This window comes from Corella eumyota, chromosome 2 (genome assembly GCF_963082875.1).
Source record: "Corella eumyota chromosome 2, kaCorEumy4.1, whole genome shotgun sequence".
In the NCBI taxonomy this organism is placed as follows: domain Eukaryota; kingdom Metazoa; phylum Chordata; class Ascidiacea; order Phlebobranchia; family Corellidae; genus Corella; species Corella eumyota.
In genome coordinates this window covers 11112090-11134385 of record NC_137491.1, presented here as the reverse complement: position 1 = coordinate 11134385, position 22296 = coordinate 11112090, and the positions used below count along the sequence as shown (strand labels likewise).

Here is a 22296-nt window from a genome sequence, read left to right as displayed (position 1 = left end):
TGTACACATATTTTATTTCGCTTCAGCGATTTTATACAGAGGTAGAACACACAATTAAACACATATTAATAGTCAAAACAAAAATCTTTATATGTAAATAAACATCATTTATATTGCTCTATTTAATTGACTAAGTTACGTTGAATTTTCCTAATTCCATTATAGTTTAATCTTAGAATATGCACATGAAGGCACAGTACACTAAAATATCTACAAAACTTAGACAGCAAATTTCTATTTAATCTAATGCAATTGAATTTTTGCAACATATTTTAATGTAAAGTGATGTAAATGTAAATACACAATAAAATGATAGCTTACAACATTTTTATCAACGGAACAAAAAAAGATAGAATTAAAACATAAAATATTTAAAAATAAAATTAAAAATCAACAAAATATACAGTGCAATAACTTCGACCTGGAAACTCTAAAATGTTTAAAAACTGTTTTTTCGGAAATTTTTTTTTGTTTATTTGCCTGCGATAGATTTTTTAAGAGAAACTTCCCCTTCAAGGGGAATTTCTTCAAAAATGGCGGGTTCTTCTAGCGGGGGGTCAATAGAAATTGGGTCAACTGGGATAGGGTCAACAGGGGTGGCAACCGAAGTGTGGTTTTGATAAAATTGCGACCAAAATTGTTCTTCAATTGGCTGTGCGGTTTGAACAGCAAGTTGTCGGTTTCTCAAAACAATTTCCCTGTAATAATAAGAATAAGGCTAAAGGTTAAGCTTGAAAAAAATCTAAAGAGCAAAACCTGAATGGTTAGTAATTGTTTTGGGACCTACATTAAAAGCTTAACATATTCATAAATTCATATTGTCACTTTAATTTCTTTTAACAAAAATTACCTTTGTTCGTATTTGAACTCGCAAGGTAACCAGCACACATCATTAGTTAGTTGATCACTAAGATCCCGTGCTAGTTGAGCATATCCGTCGTTGATAATTCGGAGATATTCTTTGCCAGACGAAATGTTTCTTAACTGGGCAAAGTTCATTCGATTAAATCTGTTGACTACTCCGACAACATATATCTAAAATAATTGTAGTTATAATAGATATTGGTGTCTAAACATGATCAAAAAAATATGTAAATTTTATTTAAAAGTGTACCAGGTTACCACCTTAACAGTATGTTTTGGCACGTGGCTAAAAATTAAAAAAACGTGCTTTAATATTAAGGGCAATTTAAAAAACGATGTATGTCCAAGACAGTAAATAAGTAAATTTTGTAATACCGAATAACAAGTAAAATAAGCATGTTATGAGCTTTTTCGTACCTTAACTTGCTCGTCTTTAATAGCTTGTGCAGCTTCATGGACAGGGTCAGTGGCCAGACCATCAGTAATAATAACAATGACATCAGGTATACCAGGTCTATTGCCAGGAGCTCTTAAACTATCATGGTATAGGTGCCACAATGCTCTACCAGTAAGTGTGCCTAGAATTTAAAAGTTTTGGTTTAAGATTTTACTAAATGAATGTTATACTTATTTGTTTTGCAAAACTATTAAAAGATCTAGTACATAAAATTTTTCCATTACAGATTAATTTTTTTAGTTTTATTTAGAAAAGTTTTATCTTGTATTAAAAATTGTTTTGTTTTCACCTCTTCCCTTATAAGGCATGTCTCTTAGCCTTTCCTTTAACTCATCAACACTTGTGTAATTACCAACCAAAATTTCACTCTTTTGATCAAAATGTCGATTGTATCTAGCCACCCCTACTCTCATATCATCTGGACCAATCACAAACTGATCTAACTATAAGAATAATTACAAAGATGGTCATCAAATTTTAAAAGTAAGACAAATAATAAAAAAAAATTTAAATTACCCTTTTTTTAAACGAAGTTTTTTAGAATTATAAATAACTATGTTCAAATTTATTGTTTGTTAGATTCTATATTTTTAGGCTTTGACTAACCAAAGCAATTGTGAAGTTGATTAAAATCTTCCAGTTGTTTTTACCAACAGATGAGGAAGAATCTAAGAGGAAGAGAATGTCAACAAGAGCATGAGGAGGACACATAAGATCACAACAAGGAACATTATCAGACCAGGTTGAACTAAAAATGTAACAAAAGGTTTTAGTTGCTAATTTTTATGCAAATTAAAAAAAAAATTAATAAAAAATTTTAAAAGTGATTTTTTATGATAAAATGTTTTTTTTTCATATAAAAAAACATATAAAATAAATGTATATAAACTAAAATCTACCAAAATTAAAACAAAAAATGATAAATCTTACTCTGTTTGACAGGTAATGTTAGTTGATCCTCCAGCAACAGTAAGACCCCTGGGGCAAGTAAACGTACAATTATCACCCACTTCAAACCCAGTACAAGTTGTCACACCCCCATTTATCAATTTTTGAGCTGGGACCGGACAATCTGGTAAAATAAATTAAAAAATTTATTAACTTAAAGTTTTTGTGAAAAATATGCAATATATTACATATTCGATTTTAAAGTTTAAAACTTGTCTTCTTTTTTTGATATTAAAAACCATACTTACTTTTGATAACGCACAAAGTTGGTTCAATTGAGGTCCAATCTCCGTCGAAAAGACAAGTTGAAAAAGTAGTACCATGTTGTTCGTATCCTTTATCACATTCATACCTACAAATGGATTGATATTTGTTGCCATTTGTGCATTGTAAACTTCCGTGTTCGGGCACTTGGAGTACATCGCAGAAAACTAAATAAAAATGTAATTATTACTTATTCTGTTTTAGATTTTTTTTGTATACATCTTTATTCTCGATGTGGGAAGGTCGAATGCACGACCTAAACATAGAGTCCTATTTGTTACCCCGACCCAGTCTCGAGTTGCCTGTGGCAGTTTGGGATATTATAGAGACTATAATTGCCCGGTAATTATGCTGCTGATTAAGTGCTGGCTCAGCAGGAGTTTTTACCGTTTATAGCGCCTTACGCAAGGGCGCTACAGCATGAAAGCAGTGAGTATTGAACTCACGACCTCATGGTGGTGTAGCAAGTGTTCTTACCACTACACCAAGATTACAAATGGTGGCGATAAAGAGCTAACTTGGTAACTATTTTTGTAAAAGGCACATTATTTTTAAATTTATTTATAGCTTTAGAACAAAGTTTTTTTCATTTTAAAAAAAATGTTACCTTCTTTGTCGCATGTTTTTCCAGTCGTTCCGGGTTCACATTCACATTCAAAATCGTTCGTTAAATCATGACATACAACATTGTTTGCACATGGGTTCGGCTGGCAATCGTCTAAATACAAATCAATTAAATAAAAAAATATTTCTTTTGTGCAAATTTTTTTTTTATTTGTTAAGTTTTACCTTGTTGTACGCAGACTGGATTTTCTTCCCGCCATTTGCCGCTTCTCAGACACGTGACCGTCGATTCTCCCGCCAAAACATAGCCGGGTTCACAAGATAGAAGACACGACGAACCTGCTTGAAAACCTTGCGAGCACGAAATCAAAATCCCTTCTGATTCAACAACAGGCGGACAATCTCCTACAAATAAAAAGTAAATAAATAACTTTATATTCTTGTTCGATATTTTTTTAAATTTTACACAATTTTTACAAACAAATTTTAATTATAACTTTTTAAAACTTGATTAAATTCGCGAAAAATGCGAGATTTTAATTTTATTAAAATTAAAAAAACGTTTGCTGTATTATAAAATATAATTTTTTTCTTTTAAAACATTGTTCAATATTAGTTTTAACTTACTAAGAGGAACACAGTGTGGCATAGACCCACTCCATTCACCACCATCCATACAAGTTGTAACAGATGGTCCCGACAAATAGGCACCTGGGTTGCACCGGAATCGACAAACGGAACCGATCTCGGTATCACTACTGCACCGCGCTACACCACCCGGTAGATAGTCTCGCGATAAACAAAATACTAAAAAAATAAATAAAAATTTAAAACGAATTTTTTTTTAAGGCATGAACTGTGTAAAACTTAAAAATATGTTTAAAAGCTCACCAGGTACAACAGGTTTAATTTCTGTATCTCTAAGAGCGACAAGCCAGCCTAGAAGATGGCCACATAAAGATCCTGGTCCGTTACATAAGTCTCCCTCACAACAACATCTACAAAGTAAATTTAATTTATTGGGTGATTGCAAAAAATCTATGTTTAAGCGTCTTCAATACTATTGAAAGTAATAACTGTTTTTTGTAGGGCTTTATCGTAGGAATCTAGTACACTTATAAAAATATTTTACCTGCATACATCTGGAGGATCTACGTTTCTATTTCGGTCAGGATTGCATTGATTGGTATCATCCTAAATAATAAAATCAAATAGAACTGTAAGTCTTAAACCTGATACATCATGTAACGCAGTATATTAACAATTAATATACAGTTGTATGCCCTTTGGCAACAAATACATATTCTACAAGCAAAGGTTCACAACCTACCTGTAGTTCACTGTTATTGCAAGCCGTAACTTGCTTGCATTTTAAAGTTGCCCTATACATCGACGGGTGATATTCATTATCGTTCGTAATGGAACGTCGTCGAATTTCGTTGAGACAACCACCTTGGTTAGGAAGGCATTCAATGTAACCATCACATTCGTCACGAGAGGAAGCATCAAAACAAGAATAGCAACGAACCACTGTATAAAAGAATGGAACGTTAAATTTATGGCAAACTTGATATATTAAGTTTGTTTTTTACATACAGGATCTAAATAAAAGTCTTTAAATGTTTCAAAGAAGATTGAAATATCTAGATCCAAAAACCAAGGGTAGATAATTTAAGTGCAAATAACAGCTTACATGTAGTAGAGGGTGCTGAGATGGTTGATGGTGATTCTCTTCCGTTCAAACTCATCTTAATAGAGAATGTGTAAGGAGTTTCGGGGGTTAGACCTCTTGCTGTGTATGATCTCCGAGAAGATGAAACTGTTGTTTCTAAATATAAAGAATGTTCAAAGAATAAAATTTTTTAAAAATTCTACCCTTACTGCAAATGATTTTAAGGAAAAGAAGAGTGTTTTTGCAGCTAAATCGTATGCCAAAAATGAATACTAAAGTTTAAAAAGTCGCCAGTGCAATTTGCAAACGCGAGGTAATTAAACGTTCATGTCAATTTTGTGATCCAAATGTTATTGTGTCTATTAAACTCTATGACGTCACTAGTCGGGAAGTTTTGGCAACGGGATACCTATTTTGCACATTAAGTTACGTTTTTGCAACACGTTTTCTGATTGGATTTTGATTGGACCTAATTGACTTTATTTCTGGGAATATCATGTATTTTTATTTTACTTGCAAACATGAAATTGGAAGAAAAAATAGATTTTCTTCGAAATACAAAAATAAAAATGGTTCGTGACAAGATGTTTTATATAAGATACCTTTCCAAATATAATAGAGACAACATGGAAATATGTATTTATAGATAAAAACAAATTGTTGTCCCTTATTTATTACAAAATGTTTATTAATTCTGTAAATTACTTAAAAGATGTATCTCTACTTAAGTTATAAATATATTAACAATGAAGCTTACCTCTTATTATAACACCATTGCTAGCATCTCGGACAGTTATAACAAACTCTTGTTCGGCCATGGACTGACCAGGAATACGGAAAGCCCAAGTTATGTTGGTGGAATGAACCTTCGAGGCGGTTATTCCAATGACCTTTGGCACAGCTGAAATGCAAATAAAGTTTTTTACGTGCTTTACAATGTATTTAAAGGGGACAAAAATTTTAAAAACTGTCGAAGAAAATTGTTATTATTTTAGTTTTAAGTTGTTGAAAGATCGTTTGAAATAACATGAATTAATTTTAACTATCTTAATTAAACGCCCACATGAATCAAAAACATAAAGAATAATAACAGCTTTAAAAAGGATAGACCCTATTAAAATTACAACTAGCACTTCAGTCGTCAATCGAAGCGTCTAGAAAATAAGAAGTTTAAAAATTTGAAATTGTTAACCTTTCTATAGGCAACTGTCTTTAACATGACGTTATGCCCACACACGCCCAATGTGAGATATTATGACGTCATCTGATTTGGGATAAACAGAATTTAACAGCTATTAAAAGGTGTTGGTGCGGTAGGTTTTAAGCATCCCAAAAATTTTAAAAATTTGATCCGTTTGGCATAACCAATGCATTGCCTTTACGCGTATATAATATTTAATATTATGCTTTGTATTTCTTTACCTGTAAATACTGACAAACTAACTCTTTCGGACTTGGCTAAAACACGTCCAGACCTAGTAAGCACAGTGGTCCAAGCAGATACAATATATTCAGTTCCTGGCATCAGGTTGTGAATACTTCGCGTACCTCGCTCATTGAATGTTGGCAACATCACCTCGGCACTTTCCGGATCTGAGGCTTTTCTGGTAAGTATTAAGATTTGGATTATAGGTAAAATAACAATACGTTAAGGTTTGTAAAATGCAATTTGCCCATGAGATATAAAATTTATGTCAAAAAACTTTTACATCTGACTAATAAATGACTCATTAAGCGTTAACCAAAATATTGGCTTTTTAGAGAGATAACGGTGGAAGTAATTGAAAATAAACTTGCTATTTTGGTAACATTTTTAAAGTGTTTAATATCAACAAAAACTTTAAATTTAATGTTGTTTCTGTTATTGCAATATGAGATATGCGATTGGACATATTTAATTGTTTATTTAGTGAAACTTCAAGAATTTCTGTACTCAAGTTCGTGAAACCACATTTAAAAATTTACAAACGAGAAACTCTTTAAATTCAAGTGTAAACTTAAAAACTTAAGTGTTTATAAAGGCCAAGTAGAAGTGTTTTAAAGATTGAACTGCATTTACAAGGATGTTACTATTCTTTAAAAAATTATAAAACGCTTGCATCATTCTATATAAGTGTTTAGAAAATTGCTAAGTTAATTTTACTAAATAATATTTGGTCTTCTTCATTTTAGTTTTACAAAACTTTTTGATATGCGCATAAAATATTCCTTGTAGCAAATACAAATGTATAATATTCAATAAAAAACGTACCTGTAAGAAAGACCATATGAACTCACTTGGCCATCCCCTCTGGGTGAATTAACATATATATTCAAATTTGTTGTGTCAAAATTCACTAATCGTAAAGCACTTGGGGGCCGTGGCTCTAAAAATAAAATAATATGTAATAAAGATAAGATAACGAAAAATAATAAATAAACTATAACGATATCTATGTAATAACAGTCTTAGTTTAATTGAAGAATATAGAAAGCTGTCAACTTACTTGTGATAAATGATTTGTAAATTCTTTGGGTGTATAACGACTTTCCTCTTCTTGAATAAACAACCAATCTGAAATAGAAAATTTTATTGATAACAAACACATAAAAACAGAAAAAATAAATAAGGAAAAAATTGTTTAAGATAATTTCCCTTACCTTCTCATAAAATGCATTAAAAAATACTTAACCTTATACTATATGGATTAAACTTTAGCGTGTGATTAATGGAAACCGCAAAAGCACGACTAGCATGTACACTTTTATTATTACCGCTTCGAAATAGTTATTAAAATATCAGTTCTTTGAAAATCGAAAATTGTTTGAAAACATACAAGGTGTTTCTTTTATCATTTAATAATTCTTTTTAAATGAGGCTCATTGTTCGTGGGAAAAAATATCAAACAATTTGTTTCAATTAAAAAAATGTTTGGTATTTGGAAATTGTAATTGTATAGAATTTGTAAAATTTCATATCATTATATGTCTGAAAATACAAAAAAATATAAAGTTATTTAATAGTTTCGTTATAATTATAGTACAGGGAAAAATATGGTTAAATGTTGAGTTATGTGAAATGAATCACACTTGATTTGCATTTTTGGTCAAAATAAATATCACGATTTCACAATATTTACAGAAATATCAAAAAACTATTGTGATGTCTTTGGATTAACTTGGATTAACCTTAAGGTGACTTTGTAATTACCGATTTTTTTGCCTGCGTTGCACAAACGGGTATTTTTGTTTTTCGTCAAATTGGTATTGTTAGGAATGTTGGTCCAATAAGTTAAAATTGTAAAGTCATGACAAGTGGCTAAACTTAATTGTTTTATACAAAGTTTAGCATTTTTTGTTATGAATTTAAATATTATATACGTTAAAATGTAATATTTGATTAATTTAAATAATATAAACTTTAAATAAAAAAAAATTATAAATTTGAATAATTTAAACTTTAAAATAAAATATTTTAATAATTTAAATAAAATAAACTTTAAGATAAAGTCATATAAAATTACCGTTATTTTATTATTTTATCAAAAGTTTAATTTTTTGGTCGTATACTAATTTCGCCTCGAAAATCAAAACCTTTAAAACGTACATGTTTTTATAAAAACAATGAAAACTTGGTAATGACGTACTCACAAACGGGTGACTTGCGTCATCTTTGCCTTATCTTTTTTTGTATTTTTAGATAGTATTTTAGGTATGTAAAAGGTTGCAAATTTAATTGTTAAAGACAATTCTGGAAAAACTGTAAACCTTTGATTCACGCAAGTTCACAACGATTATGTGATAACAACCAAGGCCTGAAGCAGTTATGTAAAGCCCTATATAATTTTACAGTGTATTTGATATGAATGTGTATTGCTAAAGCATGGTATTTTAATCTCTACATCTAAGCTGTATTATGAAACAACATTTAAGCTATGCGCGGAACGCAAAAGTTAAACAGAAAAACACTTAAAGTCCAATACACACTTAATAAGGTTGACGGTTATACATGGTTTACAGAAATGAGACATGTTTCTTATAAAAAAACAACCAAAAATTGGTAAAAAACGTGCTTAAACTTTGTTATAAGTAAAACCTTACTATTTTAAGAAATTTAATTTAGACTTAATTTTACCTGTATTGGGTTCCGGGAGTTAAGTCTCTTGCCAAATAAACAAGTTTGTCGCTTGGTAAACTTTCCATGTTGAATGACACACCAGGTATTTCATCACTTCGGACAAGTACCGGGAAAACTTTGCTTCGTTTCATCGGGCTAACTTGGACGGTCCAAAATTTGGCAGTATGGTTTTGTATATCTAGTATGAAAATTAAAAATGTATTATTTCGTTTAAACTTTTAAAATTATGTTATGTGTTATTTGACCTTAATCCATCAAATATAAAAAAACAAGGTAAATTTTATACCAACAAAATAATATTAAAACGCAAAAAAAAATATTTTGAAGATAAACTTAGTGCAAAGATGCACATTCTGCCTTTAATAATTTATTAAATTTCCGAGAAGACAAACATGTCATATGATCGTGAATGGAATGATGGCTTAAACTGCAGGATTAAAATATTTAACATCGGATTAGGATATATTTTAACATTTGGGGTAACTTAACGTTAGAGTTAATCCCAAAATGCAATACAGTGCATAATTTGCTCCCATTTAAATAAAGCGTTAAAATTTATAACTTGAATATATTGTGGAGTTTGTTAAATTCTAACGATAGTCAGACATGGTATTTTTTAGCAATATTTTTTGAAAAATTTGAGGTAATTTGAAATTGCTTTAAACTTTAACCTTTTTATTTCATATTTTGCCTTTTATGTATTTACTTGATATTGACCCGTGTTGCCCTTAGCTGATTAAGCGCCAAAAACGTTGCACAACTCAACTTACAGAATTATTTAAGAATTTTAAGGTTTATTATTTTTTTTTAAGTATTGTTATGATATAAATCAAATGTAATTATTACTATGCTGTAATTGTTCTTTGTTTGTTTAATATTTATTTTAAATCAAGATTAAACTACCTTGGGCTATACAAATGGTTAAGTGTTCGTATTAAATATTTTGACATTTATTAGTATGTTTCTGATACAAATAAGCCAGTTTTTGCTAAAAATAACAATATGCCAATGCTATAATCTGTTGCCATATTTGATATGAAAATTATTTTATTCTATAAGTCATAACTAAGCCTAAACAAAAACAATCAAAAATTGATGATTTTGCAAGCTTTTGTCTTGGCATAATAAAATTAAGTTAAAAGAATTAACCCGGCAATGATCAAATGTAGTAATGTCAATCTGTGTTATTGGCTTTTGGCTTTTACCTGGAAACTGTGTAATAATATTGCGACCTTATCGAATTTAAAATACTCTGTTTAAGTTTATAGCAAAACCTTTGACCGTTCAATCATTATATTCAGAACCAGAGTTGCGAACATATAATTTAAAAATTAATAATTTAATAACAAAATTTTGTTTACTTAGTGAATTATAAAGAAAAACACCCTGATTGAATTATATTGAACTGTCCCTTAATTAAGCTAATGAATGTACCTTTAAAGGTTATGATCGCTGTTGATGGCGTAAGGGGGATAACGTTAACATCCCGAATAGGTGGTTGCGTTCTTCGCCATATTTTTGGGGATTTTGGATTTTTCATTCCAGGTCCACCTTCTTCCATCAGATAGGGTCTAAAAAGACGCGACAGTAAAAAAAATTTAGATTGCTAATTTTAAACGAATCATTTGTATTTATAATTCAGAAATCTTAAATCTTTTGTTGATAGAAGTGTGAGAAAATTCAGGCTGTTTTGTTAAGGTTTGCTTATATTTATGTATTTTTTTTACTTTTTAAACATATAATCAAATTTTGAAAGTACTTTTGCATTGTTTAACTTACTTTGAGTTGCACAAATCAGTATTACAACATGAAACACATTTGCTGACAGGTAGCCTGGCCGTTAAATCGACGTTGTTCGATTGAAGTATGGATAATACTGTAGGTTTACATTGGAGTTTGTTCTACAACATTAAAAAAGCATTTTAATTAAATTCTACGTAACTCAAAAAATAAAATAACAAGTGTAAAAATACACTTATTACCAAAAGGTAGAGTAAAACTCTTTTTAATTTTAACATAGTATTTTTAGCTCTATAAAAGGCAGACCAAGCCTTTACGCATTCAATGATTGGTTTATTTTACACCACTTTTAAATGTCAATAGACGTAATTTTAATCCAAAAATTGCTAAATTCGTAAAACTGCGTTTTGAAAGTTAGATTTAGTGACATTTCTTAATTGGCGCAAAGTGCAATCTTTAGGTAATTTCCAACTGGACTAAAACTATATTAAATTCGTATGGATAATTCGCTATTTTATAGTAATATGGGCGTGCTACGTATTCGGATACCATTACATCTAAAGCTTAAGGGATTATTAATTAAAACGAATCTGAATCCAATTAGCCTAATTTATTTCAGTCATTAACGTAGGCTAGGTCTAATGGCCAAATGCGATAAAGTTCAATGTAGGGGGCTAGTCTAGATAGGAAATCAAGGCTACACACATTTAGGACAATTTCGGGTTAAAAACATTTTGCTTAATACAAGTAGAAATTATGTCTTTAATTACAAATCACTTTATATAATAAGTACTAAGTATTCTAAGAGGAAGTCCAACGCCCACTATATTGGTTTTGCTAATCCCAGGTTATTAAAAATCGACCTAACAATCATAACGCCTACACTTTACATGAAAAATGTTAGGGTCATGATCTGTTCTCGAAATGTCGAGCGTTTAATTCCATTTAAAAAGAAAACGTAATTTGAATTCTATGGGCACATGTATCAACTACAATTAATGTAAAAATTGCGACTTTATGGTTCTTTTAGTTATTAGTTATAGTTGTGAGATTTTTTTTAACATTTTTGACATGGTAAAATAATAATGCCTTTTATTAACCTTACACCTAATTTTATGTTTAATATTATAAAAAGAAAACGTTTCTTAATAATTATTAATGTGAAGGATCAAACCAAAAACACATATGTGTAGACAATTTAGGAGAACAAGGTTTTTTAATATTAAATCTTTATCTAGATAACATCGTCTAGCTATAAGATACTATCGCTCATCAAAATTATTTGTTTCACGAAGGTTATTTCCCTATCCGAATTCTTACGAGACATCAACCAAATATAAATTTTAACATTATCAACATCAAAAATCTTATCTGTAGCTCGAATTCGGTAAAATAAAGGTGACCTAATCAAGGGCGTAGTAATTGGATAAACCTGCGTTATATATTTATACCACATAGGTAGTAGTACCGTATCCTAATAAGGTTATACCGTAAAGCATTACAGTCGGCGTTGTAATTTGTGTTTATATTAATTAGATGATTCATTAAAGGCAAGTCTCGCTGCTTGTTGTCATGACCGCTATATTGTCGCAGTTGGGAATTGGAAAAGGCGTGGGTTAACCGTGGCTTTACAAACAATATTATGGGAGAACTGTTAATCTTTGAGAACTGTAGATTTTTGGTTTTAATATTTTCATTACGCGTTTTAGGTTGGTGTTACGTATATGGTATTTTCTGTTTAACTTTTTGTTAGAACAAATTAGATGATGCTTATCTTTTTAAAGCATCACCAATTTTGCAAATTAATTCGTGATTGGCTCGTACCGATATTACATCAACACGGTCGTTAGCATACGTTGAAAAAAAAGTTATGTAAATAAATCATCAAAATAAAAACACGCGCGGATTAATTATTTTGACAACATGACTAAACCGCGGGGATTTTGTAGTCATGTGATCTTATCAATTTAAATTAAAAATTTGCAACCTAAAAACACGGTACGAAAATTTCGAAAAATTTTTCCAGCTTTTAACTAACCGGGCTGCCTGTTTTGACGGGAGCTAACCTTTGAACTAAAAAACTAATTCTCCAACAGGGATTAAAAATCGTGCAACGAAGATTAATTATCCACCAACAAGCTTGTATAATGTTTTGTTAAAATTTCGCCTTTTTAGTTTTGTTCGTGAAAAGCAAGAATTTGTTGTGTCAATTTGCGCTGCTAATTTTACGAAAAAGCGAGATCATATTTTGTGTAAATTTGTCGGATTAAGTTTGTTGATCGCAAAAATATAAAGTCTAGCCTTTTAACAAAGGATATAATATAAATATACATACAAACTAAACAAAATATTTTATATGTGACAGTTACACATATTTGAAGTTTATTAATGTCTTAATCCACGAATTCCTATTTTTCGTCTGCTTTAAAAGCACTTAGTTTTTTTAACTTTTTTTTTAATTTAAAAAAGTTAAGTTGAATGTTATTTTTTTTACCTCTCCGCTGCTGGCCTGACAGGAAGACTTTTGTGCGCACCCTTTAGATATTCTGAGTTGTCCGTTTTCCACTCTGACAACATTCTGACATCCTTCTGAAAACGACCCGCATTTTCTTATTCGTTTGCAGCCAGAATTGCTCGGTACGTTAGTACAAGTATAACATCGAGTACCTGTAAATAATAAAAATTAAAAAGTATATTAAAAAAGACAGTATCATTTTATAAATATACATTTTTACTCATATTTTTGTTTTATTAGTATGTTAACTTTATGTAGATAACAAATTAATTATAGAATATATTTAAATGTTTTTCTTACCTGTTGAGATATCCAAAGTTACCGCCAAAAAACATAAAGACAATAAAATAAAATTCATTTTTCTTCTATTCAACGAATAATTGTAGTAATATTGCCCTAAAAACGCTAAAAATACAAAACACCAAAATTAACTTTTATTTTTTTGAAACTCGTTTTTAGTAGCCTTGCCTTATTTGCAACTCTGCCTTGATTATTTAACTCAATCTAAATATTTATTTCATATAATTCATAATAGTAGTAAGGTTAATTCTTTCAATGTATATCGCAAATTGACTTTTATTTATGATGCGGCATCGCCTTATATATAGCCAAGCCTAATGGCATTGTGACGTCATAAGTAGAACTCTTTTTCTCTCAATAAATTAGTTCGACAAGATATCGAAATTAGGGAAAATTACAGCCAAGGTTTTTTAGTTAATAACTGGCTTATAAATAACATAATTAAAATTTTTTTTTGTCATGTCAATTGAGAATGTCGCCACAATTACAAGCGCTTTCATTTTCTACTTTGTAAAACTTCCCGAAAAATCCCTCGACTATAAAACCCACGCGATTTAAGGTCACGTGATCATACCAAACCATTGCTAACCCCAAATTAAACCCCCGCGCAAATTATTGCGCACTTAAAAATTTTAATAATCGTAAACTATTTTTTGCTAATTGTTTTGTTGAAAATGTCTAACAACAAAATAACAAGTCGTCTGAAAACTGGCCCACGCTTACTATACAACACACACAATATTTTCTAAAAATATGATTTATTTATTTTTTGTTCTTCAGCTTTTAAGAAAGGTTAACTGACATCTTATACGCAACTGCGATGTAATATTAATTGCTACACGCAGGTGAATATTTTAAGTAACGACCCTTTCCTGTATTCTATACTTATTTTATGCGGAAGTTATCACGCACATAGTTAAACTTACATATTGCCATATTTGCTTTACTAGGCAAAAAGAAAACCGGTTTAGTTGGACTTGGCTTGAAGGGGCGTAACACCAATTATGTGACTTTAACGCAATATGCAAAAAAATACATGCCCGTGTTTTATGGTCACGTGACGTGACGTTAAATGTAGTAATGGAGCGTAATTAAAAAGTTGCAAAATTCTGCTCATCAATCAAGTGCAATAGAAAATCGATTACGGACAGGATCACCATATTAATGACGTCACAAAAGGCGTTTGGTGACGTCAGCCTTGCATGAAACTATCGCAACATTCATTCGGCCGATAGGGTTTATTCGTATACTAATTAACTAAATGAGGTAATTTGGCAGAAGGTTTCAAAACGTGATAGTGTCGTCAAATCGAAAAATAAAATTACAGCATACGGAAAAAAATTAATTTTATTTTTGAGTAAGAAACTAATGTCATTTCATGTATAAAGAAAAATAGAATAAAAAACGTGTTATTTGTTAAAATAAAGATAGCTAAAGTTCTAAATTTGTTTTAATTAAGTGTCGGTAATATCACGTATACCAAGGTTTTTGAAAAGTGTAGGAAATCGACTTCCTGCGATTTTTGCAAAATATTAAGGACGAAAACTAATTAGTTGCACCGCTAGCAACTGACTAGACCTTTCCTATTAAAATCTGCAAACAAATCGCAAGTCATTCCTATTTTTATGTTATACTTAATCGGTGATGGAGTTTTTATGGCAATTGAAGGCCAAGCCTCGCGTCTTGCCAAAATTTAGGACACATTTTTAAAGGTTGCCATTATCAATTACTGAATCGCATATAAGTAATTGTATTTAAATCGATGATCATCTTTTAGACTGTTATGGAATAAAACTGGAGTTCTTCCAAGGTGGTTTGATTTTATGCACACAAGGAAATGAAACTTACGTCACGCGGTTTTACTTGACAGTTTAAATTCTTGGTAAAATTTGCCTACTCACGGTATTATCCTCAAACCATTTAAAAACTAATTACTTGTCGTAAAATTCCACATATTTGCATACCTAAAAACATGGCACTTACTTGGTAAGCATTTATTACATAAGACTACTATACAACAATTTTTTTTCAAGTTAGTAGTAATAGCAAGGCTTAGTTAATAAACATGACTTTTACCATCACGTTTAAATATTTGAGTTTTAACGATATTTTCTCCACTTTGATTGTGGAAGCTAAGTGTTTTATTATCAACTCAGTGTCGCCCCCATGAGGCAAAATGTTAGGCAAATTTTAAATCAAATTTATTTTATATTTAATTTTTATAATTTAGTTATTACATTCAAACATTATAAAAAACATTAACAAAATTAATTAAAATTAATACACATGATTTATGTTCCAAAAACTAGTATTTTATTACATTATAATATAAAAATTCATTGTGTGGCAGAAGGGTTTACTGGTATTTTAATATAAAGTTTTAAGAGAAATAGGTGTTTTCTCTTAATGGTATCATCTTTGGGGTAAATCAGAAAAGTCACCGGTAATTTCATGACCACTAGGTAGTGATGTAGAAGGGGAAACACCACAAACCAAATTTGCCTGAAATGGAATTGCAATTTTAATAAAATATGGTTTTTAACAGTATTTCAATTTAACAGTATTTATTAACGATGACAACTTTGTAAAAAATATGTGCATGCTTTTCAAACTTTTACATAATTAAACAAGAATATTTACAAAAAAACATGTAAATATTATTTTAAAAAGATTATATACAGTTTACAAAAAAAAAACGGAAAATTTAAAAATGAAAAAAACATTTACCTCAATTTTTCTTGCTTCTAATTGAGCTTGTGCAATATCCACAAGTGCTTGTTGTATCCTGGTTAAATTTTCTTCTCCTTTTCTTACTAGAGCACTTAGTTGTTCGACTGCTAACATATTTTCCTGCTCCAGTTTGGCCAAATATTGTGCCTGGATTTAAAATACATATTAATAAATTTTTTATGCATTATTGTTAATAGTAGATTAAACAATTTAACCCAAATACAATTTAAGCCTTCAGGGTTTAATAAAATAAATGCACTAATTTAAAAGTCTTATTAGGTTGATTTAACCTGGATTAAGTTGTCTTTTGGATAAATATAAATATTTTAAATGAAAGTGTATGACACATTATGTTAACTTTAAATTATGTTTTGTATCACCTGTAACTCGGGGGTGCTTTCCTTGCTTGGCAAAGATTCAATTAAAACATCAATGTCTTTTACTGTTCGTGTTATAAGATTGCAAAATAATGCAACTGATTCTAAAAACAATTAAATCAGTCTTACGATGGATGGCTAATAACAACTATTTAAAAGTTTAGGAAAATAATTAAATAACTACATAATTCATTATTTTGTTTCAAATGTAAGATATAATGCGAAATAGATAAACAAAAAAAAACGGTTTACCATTATTTGCTACACCAGCATCTTTGACCACTGGTTTTTCAAGCCCAGAAAAACTTCCAGGTGTTGATGATTGTTGTAATATTCCAACACTATTGCACATGTGTTCAGCTAACTATAAAATAAAAAAAAAATTGTTCTGTTCGTTCCATACGTTTACGTTTTAAAAAAGCAATACCTATTTTTAATGATCTTACATATGGATTTTAAATTGTTAAACTGATATCACCTAACCTGGTTTACCACATCCTGTAATTGGGTTATTCGGTCGGACATCATTGATTAAATCTTTTTGGCTTAGACAAAAGTCAGTAGATGTAGGTTTGTTTATATAATTTAAAAAACAATTATAAATAAAGGGAAACATTAGTGATGACATTAAATTTTAAATCGTTATTAAAGAAAATATTTTTGTAAATTAAATATTATTAATTTTCAGTAAATACAAACATATTTTATAAAATTTAAATACTTTTAAAATTACTTTTATTTAATGAAGTTTACATGTTCTTTTTGGTTTTAATACATACCATATAATAAAACAAATACTGGGACGTCATTAACTAATATAAAAACGGGGAACCACCAAATTTTTACAAATTTTTCTGAAAACACACGTGCTGTTAACTAAATACGGAACAGTTTAGATTCGCCTTTAATGTTATAATATCAGTTTATGCACTTTGAATAATGTTTAAAGTTATTGTGGGTTGCTACGAACAACTCGTGATCGGGTATTCTGTTACTTTAAATGACAAAAAAGCCGAAAATGAGTCTTTTTTAAAATATGAAACTCAGTTTACTGACCATTCGCAAACTGGTTGTATTAAATGTCTTGCAACATGTGGTCCCTTTGTTGCAGCTGGATCATCAGATGAAACGATTTGTTTGTATGATTTAAGGCTTGGGGAAGAACTTGGATCTTACCAAGTAAGTTAAAATCTTTTATTTAACATTTTTTGCTACTGGTTTTGTTTCTTAATAATTAAATATTGATTTTGTTTATTTTTTTACAATATATTAATATCGAAAATTTTACTGCTTGGAAGTTTTTATAAGTCAAATTAAACCATGAAGGTTTATAAGTCAATTAACCATGAAGATTTTATATTTTTTGTTTTCCATAACAACCCTCATATTACTTAAAATTTTTTAACAATATATACTTTTTTATTGTAGGGACATTCAGGAGCAGTAAATGAAGTTATTCTACCAGACAAACAACATTTAATAAGTTGCAGCGATGATGGAAATATTTGTGTATGGGAAGTTGGACCTGGTGGAAATCATCTAAAAACTTTACAAGGTAGTTTTTGTTTGTGTTTTTACAATACTTAAGTACATAACTGTTAAATTTTTAGGTACTAAAATTAATATTTAATGTATTGTGAAATGTATATAAAAAAATTTAAATGAAGTATAAACATTTTATTGTTAAGGTTTATATATGTAGTTTGGTTTTACATTTTAAATATGGTTATTTGTAATGTCAAAATTGTTTATAGGTCATAAGGGGCCAGTAACGTCATTTGCCATCCACCCGAGTGGGAAGTTAGGAATGTCAGTTTGTCCAAAAGATGGAACTTTAAGGACTTGGAACATGGTTACTTCCAGATCTGTGTTTGTTAAAAATGTCAAGAAATCATGTCTCGAATATATAAGGTTATGTTTATTAATTTTTTTAATATTCAACTTAACAAAATTAAAAGTTTATATGCTTTTTTATAATTTAACTTTTGTTTGTTTACATTTTTTAATATAGGCCTATATACGTAATTAGTTAAAAATTACTTATTTTATAAATTGTTTGCAGTTGGTAAAAAGTATGTTAAAAAAATTTTTTATTTGAAGTTAAAATCAATTAAAAATTTACAAATTTTAACAACTATATACAGTTACTTTATGCTGATTTAATTTAATTATCAATAAATAGGTGGTCTCCAGATGGAAATTATTATGCAAGTGCATCATCAAGATATGTACAAATATATGATTTAAATACAGCAAATTGTGTCCATGAATTTCCAATTGATTGTCAAATAATGACTGTACAGTTTTGCCCACTTACAAAAACATGTGAAAATTGTTTAATAATTGGAGATAATAGTGGAAGTATTCAGATCTTTGGGGTTAAAACGGGAAAATGTTATTCGAAATACAAAGTATATTTTTTAATAATTTTGGACTTATTGTTAAAATACAAAGTTAAATGTTAAACTGTTAAGGTTATGTATGCCTTTTAGTGATGTGTAGTTAACAGGTTCTTGAACTTGTTTGTAAAATATTGATTTTGATATTAACACTTGAACAATTTCAGGTTAGAAAAATATATTTGATATCTATGTTTTAATTTTTAGGCTCATGATAACCGGGTCAAAGCTGTTAAGGCATTTCTTCCACCAAAAGAATTTAACAAACCTGAAAATGAAATGTGGTTAACTTCAGTATCTTCTGATGGAAAAATTAAAATATGGAGTTTTAATCTTGAAAACTTTACGGAAACACCGGATAGTAAGTAGCAATAAATATATTGTTTCTTTACTTTAATATCTATAAATAGAAATTTAATGAAAAAAATTTATGTGTTACTAATAGTGGTGTAGCAAATTGAAACCTTGTTACTTTGAAACTTATTTTGATTTTTTTTTTTCACTTTCCTTTTTTTTGTATATATTTTTATCCTCGATGTGGGAAAGTCGAATGCTTGACTTAAACATAAAGTAACATCAGTTACTCCGACCCAATCTTGAGTTGCCTGTGGCAGTTTGGGATATTATAGATAATAATTGCTCGATAATTAAGCTGCTGATTAGGTGCTGGCTCAGCAGAACCCACAACCTTATATGTGTTGTAGCAAGTGTTTTTACCACTACACCACGCTGCCGGTATTGTACTTAGTAAGTCATACCTAATTGTTAACTGTTAGTATGGTATCAATTTGCAAATTATTTTTCAACTTTTTTTTTTAATGTAACAAAATTAGTATTTCCTGAATGTTTGTTAACAATCGATACAAAAGCTCGTCTTACTTGTGTGACTGTGTGGAAGGAAAATGATGAATTGAAACAAGAAACTAAAAACACAGCCGCTGTTGAAACCAATGTCACTGAAAAAGTTTTAGAAACTACTGATACTAATAAAGGTAATAACTAAAACTTATTTAGTTATACATTTTAGTCAGAAAAACAGAAATTTAAATGCACATTCTATAAAATTAAATTAAATTTAAACACAAATTTAAATCTTAGTTCTAAACGTTTAGTTCTTTATTTCATGTTAAAAAATATTGGTCATTATTTTAATTTTTTTTTTATTTGAAAGATAATTCAGTAAAAAGAAATAGAAAACGCAAACGTGGAAAAAAGACGGCATCGAAAAACACTAAAACTGGTGTTGATAATGTTCTAGTGGCTTAGTTTTTTTTAATTAAAAATGTAAATATCACAAATTTTTGTTTTTTTCTGTATGCAGTTAAAATAGGTGTGATTTTAAATTGAAATAACCTGTTGGATTGACCACTTTTCAATATGTGGTAGCGTGGCCGAGTGGTCTAAGGCGCTGGTTTAAGGCACCAGTCATTTCGATGGCGTGGGTTCGAATCCCACCGCTGCCAATTATTTTTGCTTTAAATGTAAAAAAAAACTTTTGCAAACGGCAAATTAATGATCAATTAAATTTAAATACTTACAATGTACAATACGTGTACATTATCATTGGTGATTAATAACAATCTACTACCCAACTTCGACCGATATTTTGGATTGTTACATTGCGATTTGCAACTAATGAAGCAAATATTTGTAACTTAAATTCTTAAAATATATTTTAATGTACTAAAATAAATAAAAAATTTATAGGACCAAAATGTAGTAACAGTTTGGAAATTTAAATACAAAACTTCACCCTTTAACCCGTGACTTACGGTCACATGTTTAAAACTTTTTTATTGCAATTTTCCAAATTAAAGATTACTCCAAAGCTATTTTTGTTTTTAAAAAAATCAGCCAAGTCACTGGTTTACTAAAATCCCAATGTCTTGACGTCAAAAAAATTTTGATCACGTATTCTATCGTGACTGGTTCGATTGTCGCGTGATGTTTATGTAGTCGGCGAAATATGATTGTTTTTACAATGTTTCATGATTATTAGCTAATTTAGAATGACTAATATCAAAACATGATATATATCTCTATTAACTATTTGTATTATGAATATCAAAATTTAGTATTAATTTTAAATGAAAACTTGAATTTATCTGCAAAAAGTCTGACTGAATTAATAAATGTTCGTACAGCATCGCATGCAAAGCGGCCTTACAAACATCTTTATTTTTAGTCACGTGGTTGCATAATCACATGATTTTAGTCGCGTTGTTATTATAACGGGTTCGCAAAGCATAATTAGTCTATATATAAGACGTTTTGCACTGGGTTAATTATTATTACTAAAATATCAAAACAAAGAGAAGAAAATAACAGCTGCAAATATTCATGAACAACATAGTAGAGCTACTTGAAAAGGTAAACTTCGTTTAAATTAAGAGCCTACTATTTTATTTAATATATTTAACTTTATCAAATAAAAAAAAATATTATTTTTAACCTTATTTGTTTATTTAGTTAAAAATGAAAATCGAGACACGGCGTTTTTGTAGAAAATCACTTCGTAACCAAGTACTAAACAAAAGACAGGTTACAGAAAAAGCAAAGGAAACTTCGATTACAAAAAATGAGGTTGTTAAGAAAGACGATCAGAAAATTGCCACTCTTGATGTTAAACTGTTAAATTCTGTTGTTAAAAAAACTAAGGTAAGTTTAATTAATAATTCATATATATAAAAAAAGGCATAATATCTAAAAACTAATCCTAAATGTTTATTTAGAAAAGTTTAAGAAAGAGAAATCAAAAAACATTATCTGAACCGGCTAAATCAAATACTCAATCAATTCAAGTTGTCGTTGAAAAAGAAATAATTCCAGTTAAAATAATTTTGGAGGGAGAAGACGACTCAACAATTCCAAAACTTTTTAAAAACGAAAATAAGTTGCCGAAAGCAAGATCAAATATTCAATCAAATCAAGTTGTCATTGAAAAAGAAATAGTCCCAGTTAAAATATGCTTGGAAGGGGAAAATGACTCGACAATTCCAAAACTGTTTGAAAACGAAAATTTTACTAAAACAAAGTCAAATCAGGTCGTTGCTGAAGAAGAAATCTTTCCAGTTAAAATATGCTTGGAAGGAGAAAATGACTCGACAGTTCCAAAACTTTTTGTGAACGAAACTTGAAACTACGTAAACTGCTTTAAAAATACTCCATATAATTGCATAGGCATTGGTCTAATTAGGAAACATGGTGTGACAGTTCGGACATTAAAAATGACTGACGCAGTTTATTAAAATTTGATAAGTCTGCGTGTCATAATCACAAAACGTTTCTGCAATTTTGTTTAAAGGGCTATAGTCAATTTGTTTAATATTGTTTTTTTATTATACTGTTT

At 29.5% G+C, this 22296-nt stretch overlaps 4 protein-coding genes and 1 non-coding gene across 5 annotated transcripts; 3 read left to right on the top strand and 2 right to left on the bottom strand.

Annotated features, from left to right (window-relative positions):
- Position 1: 1 nt before the first annotated feature.
- On the bottom strand, positions 2-13542 carry LOC145742056 (uncharacterized). Its single transcript, XM_082559801.1, has 23 exons — positions 13442-13542; positions 13121-13293; positions 10666-10787; positions 10321-10457; positions 8884-9064; positions 7256-7323; positions 7021-7135; positions 6192-6373; positions 5527-5670; positions 4791-4925; positions 4428-4627; positions 4230-4291; positions 3989-4095; positions 3725-3904; positions 3323-3502; positions 3141-3251; positions 2518-2700; positions 2252-2393; positions 1928-2069; positions 1611-1764; positions 1282-1442; positions 851-1035; positions 2-698 (listed from the first exon to the last, which is right to left on the bottom strand). The coding sequence occupies exons 1-23, from the start codon at positions 13497-13499 to the stop codon at positions 473-475; spliced, it is 3348 nt and encodes a 1115-aa protein (XP_082415927.1). The 5' UTR covers positions 13500-13542; the 3' UTR covers positions 2-472.
- A 2189-nt stretch (positions 13543-15731) lies between these two features.
- On the bottom strand, positions 15732-17130 carry LOC145742991 (mediator of RNA polymerase II transcription subunit 21-like). Its single transcript, XM_082560842.1, has 5 exons — positions 17032-17130; positions 16801-16912; positions 16552-16652; positions 16169-16318; positions 15732-15943 (listed from the first exon to the last, which is right to left on the bottom strand). Exons 1-5 carry the CDS (start codon positions 17074-17076, stop codon positions 15854-15856), a joined length of 498 nt encoding a protein of 165 aa, XP_082416968.1. The 5' UTR covers positions 17077-17130; the 3' UTR covers positions 15732-15853.
- Positions 17131-17415: 285 nt separating this feature from the next.
- Positions 17416-20558, top strand: LOC145743167 (p21-activated protein kinase-interacting protein 1-like). Its single transcript, XM_082561076.1, has 7 exons — positions 17416-17727; positions 17977-18103; positions 18303-18459; positions 18731-18959; positions 19155-19308; positions 19781-19939; positions 20119-20558. The coding sequence occupies exons 1-7, from the start codon at positions 17488-17490 to the stop codon at positions 20211-20213; spliced, it is 1161 nt and encodes a 386-aa protein (XP_082417202.1). The 5' UTR covers positions 17416-17487; the 3' UTR covers positions 20214-20558.
- Trnal-aag (transfer RNA leucine (anticodon AAG)) lies at positions 20329-20410 on the top strand. Its single transcript has one exon. It is a non-coding gene; the product is annotated as a tRNA-Leu (tRNA).
- Positions 20559-21209: 651 nt separating the features above from the next.
- On the top strand, positions 21210-22245 carry LOC145743524 (uncharacterized). The gene is made up of 3 exons (XM_082561510.1): positions 21210-21317; positions 21417-21605; positions 21680-22245. The coding sequence occupies exons 1-3, from the start codon at positions 21288-21290 to the stop codon at positions 22082-22084; spliced, it is 624 nt and encodes a 207-aa protein (XP_082417636.1). The 5' UTR covers positions 21210-21287; the 3' UTR covers positions 22085-22245.
- The last annotated feature ends 51 nt before the right edge of the window (positions 22246-22296 follow it).